We start from the raw sequence: 13,608 nt of genomic DNA on the forward strand, positions 1-13,608 counted from the left end.
GGAAGTTATGCAATCAGGGATTCCCTCAGTTTTATTTTATTATTATTATTTTTTTTTTATGAATATAACAGTGAATTTTGTTAATAAAAAATATTCGTGCGTAAAAAGTATGGCAGATCAATATATGGATTTCTTCATGGCACCAAATCAAAGATGTTTAATTTTCTAAATTCAAGTAATATGTGGTCTGATATAAACGTTTCTCCCGTGTTGAAATAATGACTTGCGACACTGAAAAGTTAACAATGTAAGTTTAATAAAAATTCAGGTATAAAATTCCGAGAAGTAGCGACAACGGAACGAAATTTATGATCAAAACACACAGGTTGCGACTTTGCGTGGAAGATAATTCGGCGAAAAATGCGATCGGAGACGGAGACTTGCGTTTATTATTATTTTTAGTTGGTTCTCATTCGTTGCATTATTTCTGTTTAATACATAAGCTGAGGGCTGAATGCATTTCAAGTAAAGTAAGCGGTTTTTATCTGACACGACCGAACAGTCAAGTTCACCTTTTCTCCCAGACAGTGTTTACAATCTGAGCAGGTAAGACAACAGGCAGTGTTGCGTCAATTGTAGATTGAATTTAATTATGTATGCTTCAGTGGAACAGTTTGTGTTACAAGAAGGTTCTAAACATCAATGCTTTCTGTCCATATAGTTGCTTGATGTGTTACTGCAAATAACGATTTCGTCCAGGCACAGAAATTGATGACACCAGCTTATTTTGTTATTACAGTACTTATGTCTGTTTTTTTTAGTAATTGCATGCGGATAACAGACACCTGGAAATTATAGGTGTTGAAATATAAGAAGACCAAAATGTCACTCTAGCCTCATAACCTATGTCCTAATTTGTTGTCTAAGGTTTATTAGCTGAAAAATTTTAGCAACAGCCTTGGCTTATCAAATTTTTTACGTGATTTATACTTTCCATGTGGCAAGACACGATGCCGACTTTTTTCCTTTTTTTTCAAGATTTTGATTGGACCACAAGGCAGTCGGCTAGAAGGTCTATTGAGTGGTACTTATTTGTCAGGTACCCAAAGGTTTTGGTATTATTTCTGAATTACACCCAGCTAACAGAGAATGAAACTAATATATTCTTCACTTATTTTACGTAATTTCAAGCAATTTTGCCCGTATGCACGTCTCAAATGCTCTTGTACTTAGTAAGGAGTGGGAGGGGAAGGGATTGGCCAACTCGTTGCTCCATCTGATCATATCTGATTAGATCAGGTTACATTAGGTAGGTTAGACTAGGCTAGGATAGTTTAAACTAATTAATTTGACATACTATAAAAGATGGGGATAGGAGGTGGAAAATCTCACCTGATCTCAGTTTGCCAAGTACTGGTACTGTACTGTATGTACTGTGAAAAATATTTGCAGTTATTACCTACAGAACAGAAAGTGTTTAGAATTGCTCAAGTGCTGTAATGAGCATATTAATTTCAGTTTCCATTAATTGGGTGTAATTCCAAAAATTTACCTAGGTTGTATGATAATTATCCTGTTGGAATGCCTGAGAAAGGAACTAAACAAAAATGAAAAAAAAAAAAAAAAAAAAAAGACATCAGAGGTCTGAGAATCTGAGATAGCCTCTGATAGTGAAGAACAGGTCTAGTTACCAGTACAGTAGAAATATGTCGGCATTTCAGTAACACATACTCTAAGTACAAATTGACCACATTAATTTGGGTGCACCACAGCAAGACCAGTACCATACTGTTTTTACTCTAACCTGACCCAGATTTTTGTCTTTTTGCAGCTAGTTTCTTGTCGCTCATTGGTAGAAAAAGACAATGATATGACTTTACATCATTCTCATAGCTTTTCTTTGTGACATTCATCATATTCTAGGGCTAATGTCAGCCTATAATTCAGTATTCATGATGGAGAGATGGCAGTTTTAGGCCAGGGTAGTGTGAAAAGAGTACTGTACCGTATAGTATTTATGTTAATGTAAGAATGTGGATGTGACAAGTGAGTACTGTAGTGACATTCTGACCTCAAGGTTAAAAAGGTTAAAAATATTACTGAGTTTCTGTGGAAATTGTTGTGAAAATTTAGGCAAATTCCTTCTATAATACAGTACTGTAGTGGCAGTCTGTGAGCTGCATTTCAATCATCAAAGTAAAAGTGGAAGATTATATGTGCTTTGAAAGGAGAATGGTGTATTATATTGATAAGAGAGAAGGAAGAGGAAGAGAACATGCTTTTCTTTGACTTACAGTTAAGTAGCCATGTGTGGGAGTGAGGTAGAAAGCATCACTGGTGGTCTGTGCGGCAACCAAAAGTTGGAGCGTGACAGGGCGGTAGCCGACCTTACCACCAGAGTCACCTCATTTACTCCAGATTTCCTGCATGCTCTTATGAAGGCACTTCTTGACATCTTACTAGACTCATCAAGGTGACATTTGTTTATTCCCATTTAACAATGTAAAGGTAGATGTTAAAGTACGTGTCTGACTATTGTACCATTGACCCAGAGAGTTATGCTCTGGGACAGAATTTTGCCTACTGTTCCTTCATGTCTACACACCTTTAAGAAATATAATTCAGTTTCCTTCCTGATGCATCATATCAGAGAGAATCATCCATGGGCAGAGAAATATAGCAAGCCTGTCTCATCTTAGGAGTATTAGCCATTATAGGTGAACTAGTAAGTGAACTCTTGACTGTTGTACCACAACAGTGAACTGTGGCTGCAAGCTTGGTAATGAGCCACACATTTATACTTTTGGAAAGGATATTCAGCCACAAATAGAGTCAGAATTCCAAGCTGAGACTAACATTGCCACAGATCTCATAATGGATGTGATTTTTTTTCATGTCTTTAAGAGCAGTATCAGTAACTTTTGTGAAGTACTGTACAGTAATTAGCTAGTTTTGGCCCTTGGTGAAGCATGCAACCTGTGCAGATATTAGCTATACCATGACTTTCCCAGTACAGGGAGTCATTTAGAGGAAGCATGGCATTATATGATGTGAATACTGTAGCTAATGGAAATAGAGTTATGATGATGAGAACTATGGAGATAATGGATAATACTGTACTGGGAGGTAATTGTGTGTTTTGTATTAAAATGATACATTTCAAAATCACAAATCCAAAATTTTTGGTTTGGAAAGTGGAATCATAAAGAAAACTGAGAAAATCATGTAGCTTAATAGTCTAGAGTACTGTGAACATTAAATACCTACCGTACCTTGTATTAGTAATTTGTCATCTGCTCTTATACTGTACATTTCTTCAACAGAACTTTATCTTCAAATATGTATTGATTGTGTGAGGACATACAATATATCTACACCCTTCTATAGAGTGAAAAAATACATTTCTTATTGGAGGTTTTTACAAAGCAGGTGTTTGGATTTGGGAGGTTGTACTGCAACAAACTCAAATATACTGTAACTTGTTGATATGTGTAGTACGTGGGAGAGCCTCCACGGATGTCTGCTGGGTGTGAAGGTGGTGGTGGGCGCTACAACACCTGACACAGAGTCACAGTTCCATCAGGAGGTGCGACATGTGGCACTGACACATCTCACTCACCAGGAGGTCCGTGTTAGGCAGGCTGCTGGTAAGACTGATTAACGTTTGGTATGTTTTTTCCGAGTCATAAATTTATGGCACACAATGCTGTATGTGTCATTTGTCTGTTGTATAGCTATTGTAAATTATAGCAAGGTACAAGATGCCTTATGTATCATCATTAACTTCTTCAGTCCAAGGATGTCAGTTTTTTGTTTTTAGCACCTTAGTAGTGCAGAGGTTCATGGAGGCTGTATGCCCCTGTAGAGTAAAGTTTCTTAAGCTGAATAAAGTTGCAGGAGATTATCATCCTTTTACACCCTCTTTGATTTGGCCATGTGGAGAGAATGGATGACAATAGAGTTGTGAAAAAAGTATATCTGAGCAAATTTGAAGGAGGGAGTAGGTGAGTTAGGCCAAGGATAAGGTGGATGAGTGTGTGAGGAAGAGAGGTGTGGAAGTTGATGAGGCTAAGGGACTGACAAGAAACAGAGCTGGGTGGATGAATTTTGTGCGGTGAAGTGCATAACCAGGGATTTGGTACCCCTTTTTGTGACTTTTGGATTAACTCCATCAGATGGGTATATGTGAAGTTAGAGAATGTTTTTTTTTTCCCCCCCAATCTGATGGAGCCAGGATTCCGTAGGCTTGAATGATGAATGAATGGAAGTGTGGCCCATTGAATTGGGCAAATTTAGGCTATCTGGACGTTGCTACTCCTCACCCTGCCCTAGGGTGGGAAAGGAGGTCTGGGTGATGATGGTAATACACCCTGTTTCTTGTAATCCAGTGGTAGGATGACAGTACTATGGTTCTGCATCCTTTCGTGGCACCTCCTCATGACCAGCACCATGTTTTGGTGTTAATCTTGTGCTACGGCTCATTGGCAGAACAAGACAATACAGTATATACCTTGACTCATCATCTTTCCCATAGCACTGCCTTTTGAGTAGTGCCATATTCTAATGTTAGTCTCTTGTTACAGCTCTGCATTCAATTGGAGAGACGGCAGTTGTAGGCCAAATTACAGTGAAAGTGTATAACATCGTCTTCAAGTGATAATCTTATTACAGTTTACCTTAGCATTCAAGATGGAGGGATGGCAGTTTTAGACCATGTTAAAATGAACAGAGTATAGTGCAGTACAGCAGTAGATGTCGTGGTGTATATTACGATAATTAACATTCTCAGGTGAAGTGTTGGGAGCATTGTGTGAGAGTGATGGTGGTGCAACATACAGCTTAGTACGAGGGACGGTGCTGGGGCTGGTGAAGAGTAACCTGGAGCGAGAGGTGACTGATGATGATGCGTCTCGCTCAGAGCATGAAACCACACGGATACTCATGGAGAAACTTTCAGCTGGGTCGCGTGAGAGGGTGAGCAGTTCTTGTTTATATTTTGGGATTATTGCATTCATATCAGTCCAATAGCATTTTCTTCATTTCAAAATAGTGGCATGGAGAAAGTTTCAGCTGGCTTGTGAGAGAGAGTAAGCAGCCCTTTTTGCTTAAGTTTTGGTATCAATGCACATTTTAGTCCAACGGCCCTTTCTTCCATTCCATTTCCTTTGCCATGGTGTTTGTCAGTTCTCACACTGTTGGTTTTCTTTGCTGTCTTGACTCTGCCTCACCCTACCCTTAGGTGGGAAAAAGAGGTCAAGATGATAGTGGTGATAATGACTTTGCATACACAATCCGTTCTACATATGCCTTCAACTTTTCAAAAAAATATGATTATAAATTTTCAGTTGTCCTCTAACTCTACTTCAGTTTTCAGTTGTCCTCTAACTCTGCTTCCTTCCCCTGTTCTACTCCACAAAGAGACTGTGGCAGAACCTTGAGACAAGCATGATGTGTCTGGAGCACATGATAAGTAGAATGGCCCCAAAATTCCCCTGCCAGCATTGTTTCCAGCCTTGTATTTCCCATTCCTCTCCAAACACTGGAACATTGATGATGATGATATGATACAGATATTAATATATCCTTTCTCCTTGCACCTTCCACAGAGAAACAGTGGTGATGCAGCACAGATTTTCCATGACACAGCAGGGTGGCGGAATCTTGAGACGAGCATGAAGTGTCTGGAGCACATGATCAACGGGGCAGCTCCAAAGTTCATCACATATATCGATCAGGTGAGACTGAAAGAAAAAGAATGCTTGATAGAATAAGTAGCCAAGAATGGTGTTTAAAAATGAGATACCAGTAATTGGTCATGTTGGATGGGAAGTGAGGTGGATGTGTGACTTTTAACACCCTGTATTTTTATATTGGATGCACAGGAGTTATTGGACTTGATCTTCAAAGCTCTGACGCACACCAACCGCTTCGTGAGGGAGACTGGTTTTAACGTGTGTGGTGCGCTCGTCTCCTGTGGTGCCTATGGTTAGTTGCTGGTACTTATTTATTTTATCCAGTTTGGGAGAGCTGTCTGTTAGTTGTTTTTCTGGCTCCAGGCTCATATGGATATGAACCCAGTGGACTGCAGGATGTAGTTACTCCCTGTCAATCCAACGTCTTTGTGGGAGATAGAGAGTGAATTGATAGACCAAGGAGCTACCTAGTTACATCAGTACTAGCACATAAGTGTCCCTCTCCAGCAATTCTGGTAGTGACAGAGCACACAGAAGCTATTGTCTCACCTTTTGAGTTTGAAATGTCACTGCTAAGTTGAATAAAATTGTCTGAAGGTATCATGGGATTGAAGGGGTTAACTGTTTCCTAGGTGACACTGACAATGCTCTTATTTTTTGCACTCTTTTTTTTTTTTTTCCAAAGCATACCCAGCTCATTATAAAAATGGAAATTAAAGATATGTTGAGGATGGTCTTAATGATGGTAATGATGATGATTTCCTGTTGCTTATTTGCAGAGGGGGCTGAACTTCTGGAGAGCAACCCGATGTTTACCTTTGGTGACCAGCTAACACACCACCTGGGTCAGGGCTTGGCAGACAATTGGAGCCAGGTGGGTAAGGTGGCTTGGGACTATGCAAAAAATATGTTAACCTTGCAAAGACTAAGTAAGTTTGGGTTGTTTATTAATAATGGTAGTGGTTGCTCCTTGGTTTCTCAAAAGTTTCATGGCCTGTGTTTAGCACAATATACTGTATCTCTGTTATCAAGAACATCTTTAATGAATACTCCAATGTTGTAAATGGCCAAGAAGAGACCATATTTGTACAGGTGGGACAAGCATTGCCTGTGTCCACTTGAAAGGAAAAAAATCTCACAGCAAGACAGTTTGTTTACCTCATATACAGTTAGCTTAGTACTGTATTGTGTTTGGTCACTATAAGAAGAAATAATCCCACAGTAAGATAGTGTATTTTTCACAGGTTCGTCTGGCGTCGTCTGTGGCCACTCGTAAGTTTCTGATGTCTTTACCTCCAGCTGCCAGGGAGCGCTTCTTCCCCGTTCTCCTCCCCAGACTCTGCCTCAACAGGTCACTCCTTATCTGCTGTATTTGATCCATTTAGTGTGATTTTAATTGGTGATAAATGCCTTTAATAATCAGTTTTTATGACCAGAAGTTATTTGATGTTTTGTTAAGGACCAAAGTTCACCTAATATTTCACTTCATCTACTTTTCACTTCCCTGTCATGGCTAATATTCCTCAGGTGAGAGACAGTGCCTATAGATGATGCTTTTTGATGTGAGGCATCAAGAAGAAAGTGACAGACATGGCCTAAGAATTTAGGAGTCACAGTGGATTAGTTGATCAGTTTTTGTTCCAGACTACATGCTTTGCCACTGATCATATGAAATTTTCATTATGCATTACTCTTTTCAGTAGTTTGGAGAAAATTATTATTTCCAAGGTTTGCTGGTACTATTATTCTGGTATTTGAAGTTCTTGAGGGAGGGAGGGTGTGTTAAAAGTGCCTCTAGAGCCTTAAATATTTGTTTAAGTAAAACATGACAGATATGTGTAAGGCTGTAGCATTATCAAAACATCTTTAAATTGAGGTGATATAGGTGAAAAATGTCAGTATGTTTCGACAGGTATTATGTAGCAGAGGGAGTGCGGTTATACTCACAGGAGACATGGCGGCAGGTGACAGGTGCAGAGGGCAAGGTGCTGGTGGAGAAATATATTGACTATGTTGTAAGTTGCTTTATGGTAATGTATAATCAAAGACAAAAGTTCATGTGCTTATATACAGTATTTTAGTATTATTTTGTAAAACTGCACTTCTGGCTAGCATTCCTCAACGGAGGAAGGCTTGGTGTGATTTTCCTCCAGTAAATTATTTCTTTAAGTTACCCATTCTTTCACCACCACAAACACTTTTAACATTAATGGCAGTATTGGTCATAAAATACATGTATTGAAGTTGAACAAGGATCTTTATGGGGTATAAAGGGATACAGTAGTGATATACAGGCTTCCACCCTCTTATCCCTCTCATCTGTCCTCAGGTAAGCTACTACATAGAAGCAACAGGAGCAGACAACCATGCAGTGCGAGAGGCGGCGTGTGCTTGTATTGCTGAACTGGCCTTAAAGCTGAGTACAGGGGCATTAAGAAGCCATGTGCAGCCTCTACTCCATGCACTCACTGTGTGCTTCACTGACGACTCATGGCCTGTAAGAGATGGTGAGTAGAAAGAATTTAAACACAGTTAAATATAGGAATGTGTGAGAAAAAGAGATCATAAAGTTGAGGTGCTAAGGAATTGATAGGAGATCGAGTTTGCTGGAAGAGGTACTGAAAAAAAACATCCAGTCTTTGCTCCATGCACTTACCACATGCTTCACTGACAACTTTAGGCCTGTGAGTAATGGTGAGCAGAGAAAATTTAGTGCAGTTAAATTGACATAAGTGAATATATGTGCGTGAGGTGGAGGGCAAGACCAAGCATAAGGTGGAGGGATTGGACATTGAGGTATGTGAATGAGGGTGCTGTGACTTGGAGGGAGAGCAACCTGATGGAGGAGTTGATGGCAATATGGAGGCAGTTTGTTTGTGACTACCCCCTCTAGGAGTAAGACATCTGGCTGTAGATGGATAAGTAGAACATCTTCCAAAATTTCTTCATAGTCTGTCAGTAATACAGCACCCTAGTTCTTTCTCCCATAGATCTACTTTTCATACTTTCAATTTGGAATATCTGAATCCCACTCATCCAAGAGGGAAACATGGATAGGACAAGGATTTGTAATAAGAGCTTTCTATTGACTCTGTCAGCATTCACAGTTTTTCACTATCACATCTTTGTTGCAGCGGCATGTGTTGCATGTGGAAATTTCATCTTGTGCTTCCCAGAGGAGGCTCAGGGCTCCATGGAAGTGCTGTACCCTCTCTTCTTTGGTAATTTAGAGGTGGGTTTGGTAATTTGAATGTTGGTTTTATTTGGTTTTAAGTTTCAAGCCACTAGTACTCTGCCACTAATCTTCAGTCTTTTAAGTACAATGTGTCCTGGCATCTCATAATGAATGACTTGAACGTGGCTTTTTTTTTTTTTTTTTTTTTTTTTTTTTTTTAAGGAACAAGTTTTGCAGGCTGTGAACCATGGATTCTTTAGTTTTTTATTAAAAAATAGATTGGTAGGTACATAGATACTGTAAGACCTCACTATAATGGACTAATTGGGGCCACTGCCTTTCTGAAAAATGGGAAATTCCAATAAAAGCGACATCTGAACTTTCCCCTGCTAAACCAGACTTTTTCCGGTGTATCAGACATTAGTCTGGATCGTATGAACGGTTTTTAAACTGTTTTGACTACCGTTGTGATACTGTACTGTGTTATAACTTCACTACAATAATCAAATGATATAATGTATATAATAATACTGTACTGTACACTGATAAACATGTCTTTTATTTATTTTATTGTGGTGAACATAGCTCAAGTGGTCAGGCAGTCTGGACTGCTTCTGGATTTATCAAACTTTTTCCGATATGTAGGAATTTAGTCTGATAGCTCCTCAAGTCCGATAAAAGTGAATTCCGATCTATTGAAGTCCATTATTTCGAGGTTTTAACTGTACTGTAGTTTGGTAAATATTTGTACTGTACTAGTCATTTACTTAATAGATATGTAACTGTAATTGGCTCTGGCAGGATAACATACCGTCAGTGCGTCAGGGAGCAGCGGTGGCCATAGCTAATGTGGTGAGGGCATATGGACGTGATGCTCTGCCCATGATAGTTGAGAAAATGAAGGAGGGACTTAGAGGTAGGTGGCTGTGTCATGCTAACCCATTTACTACAAGACTCTTCCTGAACAGAATCTGGAGGAACTAACTACCATGTCTACTTCTACCACTCTTAACCACAGTACTATACGGCATGTTGACACACCAGTTCTTACCAGATTCTCCTGCCATCCCCTCAACTTTACCTTCCGTTCCCAGGTGTGAAGGACCAACCATCGGAGAGTGAGCGATATGGTGATCTTGAAAGCGGACCAGCCACGTATGGAGTTGTTAAACGCAAGAGGGATAACGACATGGACCTACACTCAAACAAGCAGGCAGGTCATTAAGTATCTTGAGAGTGAAATGTGAGTAGCAGCCTGTATATGTGTGACTGTGTGTGAAATTTTTTATGAAAAGTGAGTAGCAGCCTGTATGTGTGTGACTTTGTGTGAAATTTTTTAGACTTGCCATTAACACTTTTAGTCACAACCAGCTGTACTCTGTGTATTTCCATAGGGATGTAAAGTTTACACTGTCTATACAGTACCAAGCAAGCAAAGGGATTCTGCCCATATTGCAAGCAGAAAATCCATGCACAGATTTGTTCATGGGACTGAAAGTGTTAATATTTTTGCTTTTGTTGATAGGTATCATTGAGTAGCATTAAATAACATGGAAGACTGTTCAGGGTGGCGTACAGTATGTGCCATTAAAGTAGAGCCCAACTGTTACAGATGTACTCATGTGGGTCGCTGGCACCTAAGATGGGTCGTGGTGGAGGTGGCTGTTCTGACTGTAGGTTCCGCAGACCTCCACAACTCTGGGAACGTGCTGATGGGTCAGTACTTCAGTAGTGTTAATATTCTTTAACTTAATTACATGCTGTTCTTGTTCAGTCAGGAATTTATCAAAAGACATGACATATTCCCAGAAAGGGTGGCTACAAATGAATCACCTCCATGTCGCTCTGCCTTCTACCAATAGTCTGCCTTCTCTCCAGCTCACACAGCCCTTTCTCATATACATCTCCACTCCATCTCTCCATTTTATCCTTAGTCTCCCCCTCCTCCTCCTTCACCTCACTCACTGTCCTAGTCAGTCTCTCGTTCTCCGTTCTCCTCATATGGCCTGAATATCACATGGCATTTTTTCCTAAGGTATGTGTACCTGGTGAGTGAGCTGGCTGGTGTTGGTGAGGCTACTGCTGAGGTGATATCAGTGTTGAGTGTATTGGCAGAGGCGTCACGACATCGACACTACACAGCGCATGTGACACTGCTTGAGACCCTATGCAAAACCTTACCCCATCTGGCTAGAGGGCTGGGCAAGAGGGTCTTCAAAACCCACCTACATCTCTTCCTTGACTCGATATTCTATGCATTGGTGGGTTGACTTACTTTTTTAAAGGCATGTAAATGTGGATGTTTATGTTAATGAAGTGTAGTCAAGATTCTAGGGGATTGAATGGTGAGTCAGTGAATGTCTGGCCTGTTTCACTGGATGTGCTGTCGAACTGTGCTCCATTTATCATATTTTCTTTCTTCCTTGCTTTCTGGACCCCACCTCAACTCATTCATAGATGCGGGGGGAAAATGGTCAAGATGATGATGATGATGATAATAGTGACAGTGACATATGATGATGATAATGTCAACAACATGATGATGATAGTGACAGTGACATATGATGATGATAATGTCAACAACATGATGATGATAGTGACAGTGACATATGGTGATGATGATGAATTTTGTTTGCTGGCAGGAATGTGAGAATGGCTTGACCTCATCTGCAGCCAGCCAGTGCCTCACCCAGTTGTCTCAGTTCCTTGGACCAAATATCCTCAGGGGACGTGTCGAGGAATACAACCCTAGGTCCTACCCTTTGTATACTGGATACTATACTCTTTTCACTTTTAACTTGGCCTAAAATTGCCATCACTACAAATTGAATACTGAGCTGTTACTAAAGATTAGCCTTTGAATATGAAAATTAACACTTGAATATGCTGCTGTACTCTTTTCACTTTAACATGGCCTGGAATTTTTATCTCTACATCTTGAATGCTTAGCTGTAACAAGATTATCTTTATAATATGGTGCTAGTCATGAAGAAATGCTATGAAGAGGATATAGAGCCTTAGTATTGTCTCCTTCCTCCATCGAGGTATTGGAATAAGTTTAAAAAGGACAAAAATCTCCACCAAGTTAAGGTGAATAGGATATACTGTAGATATTTATAATGTTTTCTGGTCTGTTAGAAATTGACTCCATCCTTAGATAGAAAAAAAAAAAAAAGGCAGTGTTATGATGATGATGATAATAGTGACAATGATGATGATGCAGTGATACATATTTTAACCAAACCAGGTCCCCTAATGGTCTGTTCTCTTCCCCACAGCTACCTGAGGGCCCTGGATGCCAACAGCTTCATTGCCCCACTGTAACCACCTCACCACCACCTTCTCAGTTCACCTACAGTCCTGAGTGTAGTGTTGCCGGTTCTGGCTCACTAGAGAGAACAAGAAATTTAGATTGATTTGTCTGATTTAAAGGGTCGTATGCATAAGACTTTAATTGGGGAGTGGCAAGTCTGTAAGTTTTGATAATCATTTATGGAATGCCTGTGATTATTACAGTTACCCTTTGTTTTTTCACAGTTTTGACTTTGACATTTGGATTATTTGTGTATAATCCAGCACAAATTACACAGTTTAGACAATTTGATTTTAATGTCTGATGATGTGTTAGGGCACAACAAGGGTTTAAAGCAATCTCAGTTAAATAATGGATGTGGGGACCCTTATAGATGGGTTTTCATTATTGTATGATTTTCATTATTCACAGGTGTTTCTGAATCGGTGACGCCTGTAAGAAACAAGGAATGATTGTACACGTGGTAAGCTTGCATCCCACATTACAGTGTGCAGACAGCAGAGGCATAAGAAGGCCAAATATGTTCCAGTTTCATCTCTTCCTTCAGGAAGTATCATCATGTATTGAGAGCCTGTTTTACACATTGATATTAATTTTTAGCACAATACTCAAAGTTGTGCTGGATGATGTGAAACTTAAATTGACTTCTCAGTTGTAAAATGGTGTGGTTTCAGATAAATCAGGTACATCTTCATGAAATTTAAACTGACATTGATTTGAAGTGATTTGATTTGGGATAAGTAAAGGTGGATGAACTGAAATTGAAGTCGACTTGTCTAGGGGTTTATAGAATGGCTTGGCTTGTCATAATTCAGGCTGTTTTATGTTATGTGTAAGGTTTCATTCTCAGTGGCTTTGAAGATTTTGCAGTACCTGTTCCATAGTGATTTATTCTGCTCACTATGCCTCGGTACTCTTGTATGCCATTAATGAAAAATATGGCAATACTAAAATGATATAAAGAACATAAAAGAGAGTGCTAAGTTGTAGTATGCAAGGGAAATTGCCTGCCATTAAAAAAGATATCAACAGCATAAAAAAGAATGTTAGTGTAATATGGAAGTAAATCACATAGAAAGGGGTTAAATGTAACTTCCAGTGCCACCAAAAATTTGGTCCTTAAATTGACTCCTCTGATGTAAAACGTGTAGATATGGGATAAGTAGTGATGCAGAGCTGAGATAAAAGAGTGTACAGTAATGTTATTTTTATGACTTCAGTATTATTTTATATAAGGTAATGCTGGTTGCGGGGGGATACCAAAGCCAGGGTAAAAACATTGTGTTGGTATTTATAGGTGCACAAAGATGACACCATCTTGATTTGGTTCATGCTACCACCAGATATTTTCAGCCATTTTTTAATTATTTGTTGCTGTCCCGGACCTGCTGGTGACTGCAGGATGAAGTTTCCTTTCTTCTGCAGTATAGTATCCTCTTCTTCTGGGGTAGGGCAGGAATATAAATTTTTATGACCAGGCAGTGGAG

General features: G+C 39.6%; 1 protein-coding gene across 1 annotated transcript; it reads left to right on the top strand.

Moving 5' to 3' along the window:
• The first annotated feature begins 2,246 nt into the window (after positions 1 to 2,246).
• On the top strand, positions 2,247 to 12,208 carry LOC145403265 (uncharacterized). The gene is made up of 16 exons (XM_080275082.1): positions 2,247 to 2,413; positions 3,436 to 3,587; positions 4,730 to 4,914; positions 5,547 to 5,675; positions 5,823 to 5,925; positions 6,413 to 6,507; positions 6,878 to 6,984; positions 7,546 to 7,648; positions 7,963 to 8,140; positions 8,768 to 8,865; positions 9,610 to 9,724; positions 9,903 to 10,021; positions 10,421 to 10,524; positions 10,844 to 11,069; positions 11,451 to 11,560; positions 12,087 to 12,208. The coding sequence occupies exons 1-16, from the start codon at positions 2,247 to 2,249 to the stop codon at positions 12,130 to 12,132; spliced, it is 2,037 nt and encodes a 678-aa protein (XP_080131208.1). The 3' UTR covers positions 12,133 to 12,208.
• Positions 12,209 to 13,608: the final 1,400 nt, after the last annotated feature.

Source organism: Coenobita brevimanus, chromosome 60 (assembly GCF_032717465.1).
Source record: "Coenobita brevimanus isolate Jiangsu-jjx chromosome 60, ASM3271746v2, whole genome shotgun sequence".
Lineage (NCBI taxonomy): Eukaryota > Metazoa > Arthropoda > Malacostraca > Decapoda > Coenobitidae > Coenobita > Coenobita brevimanus.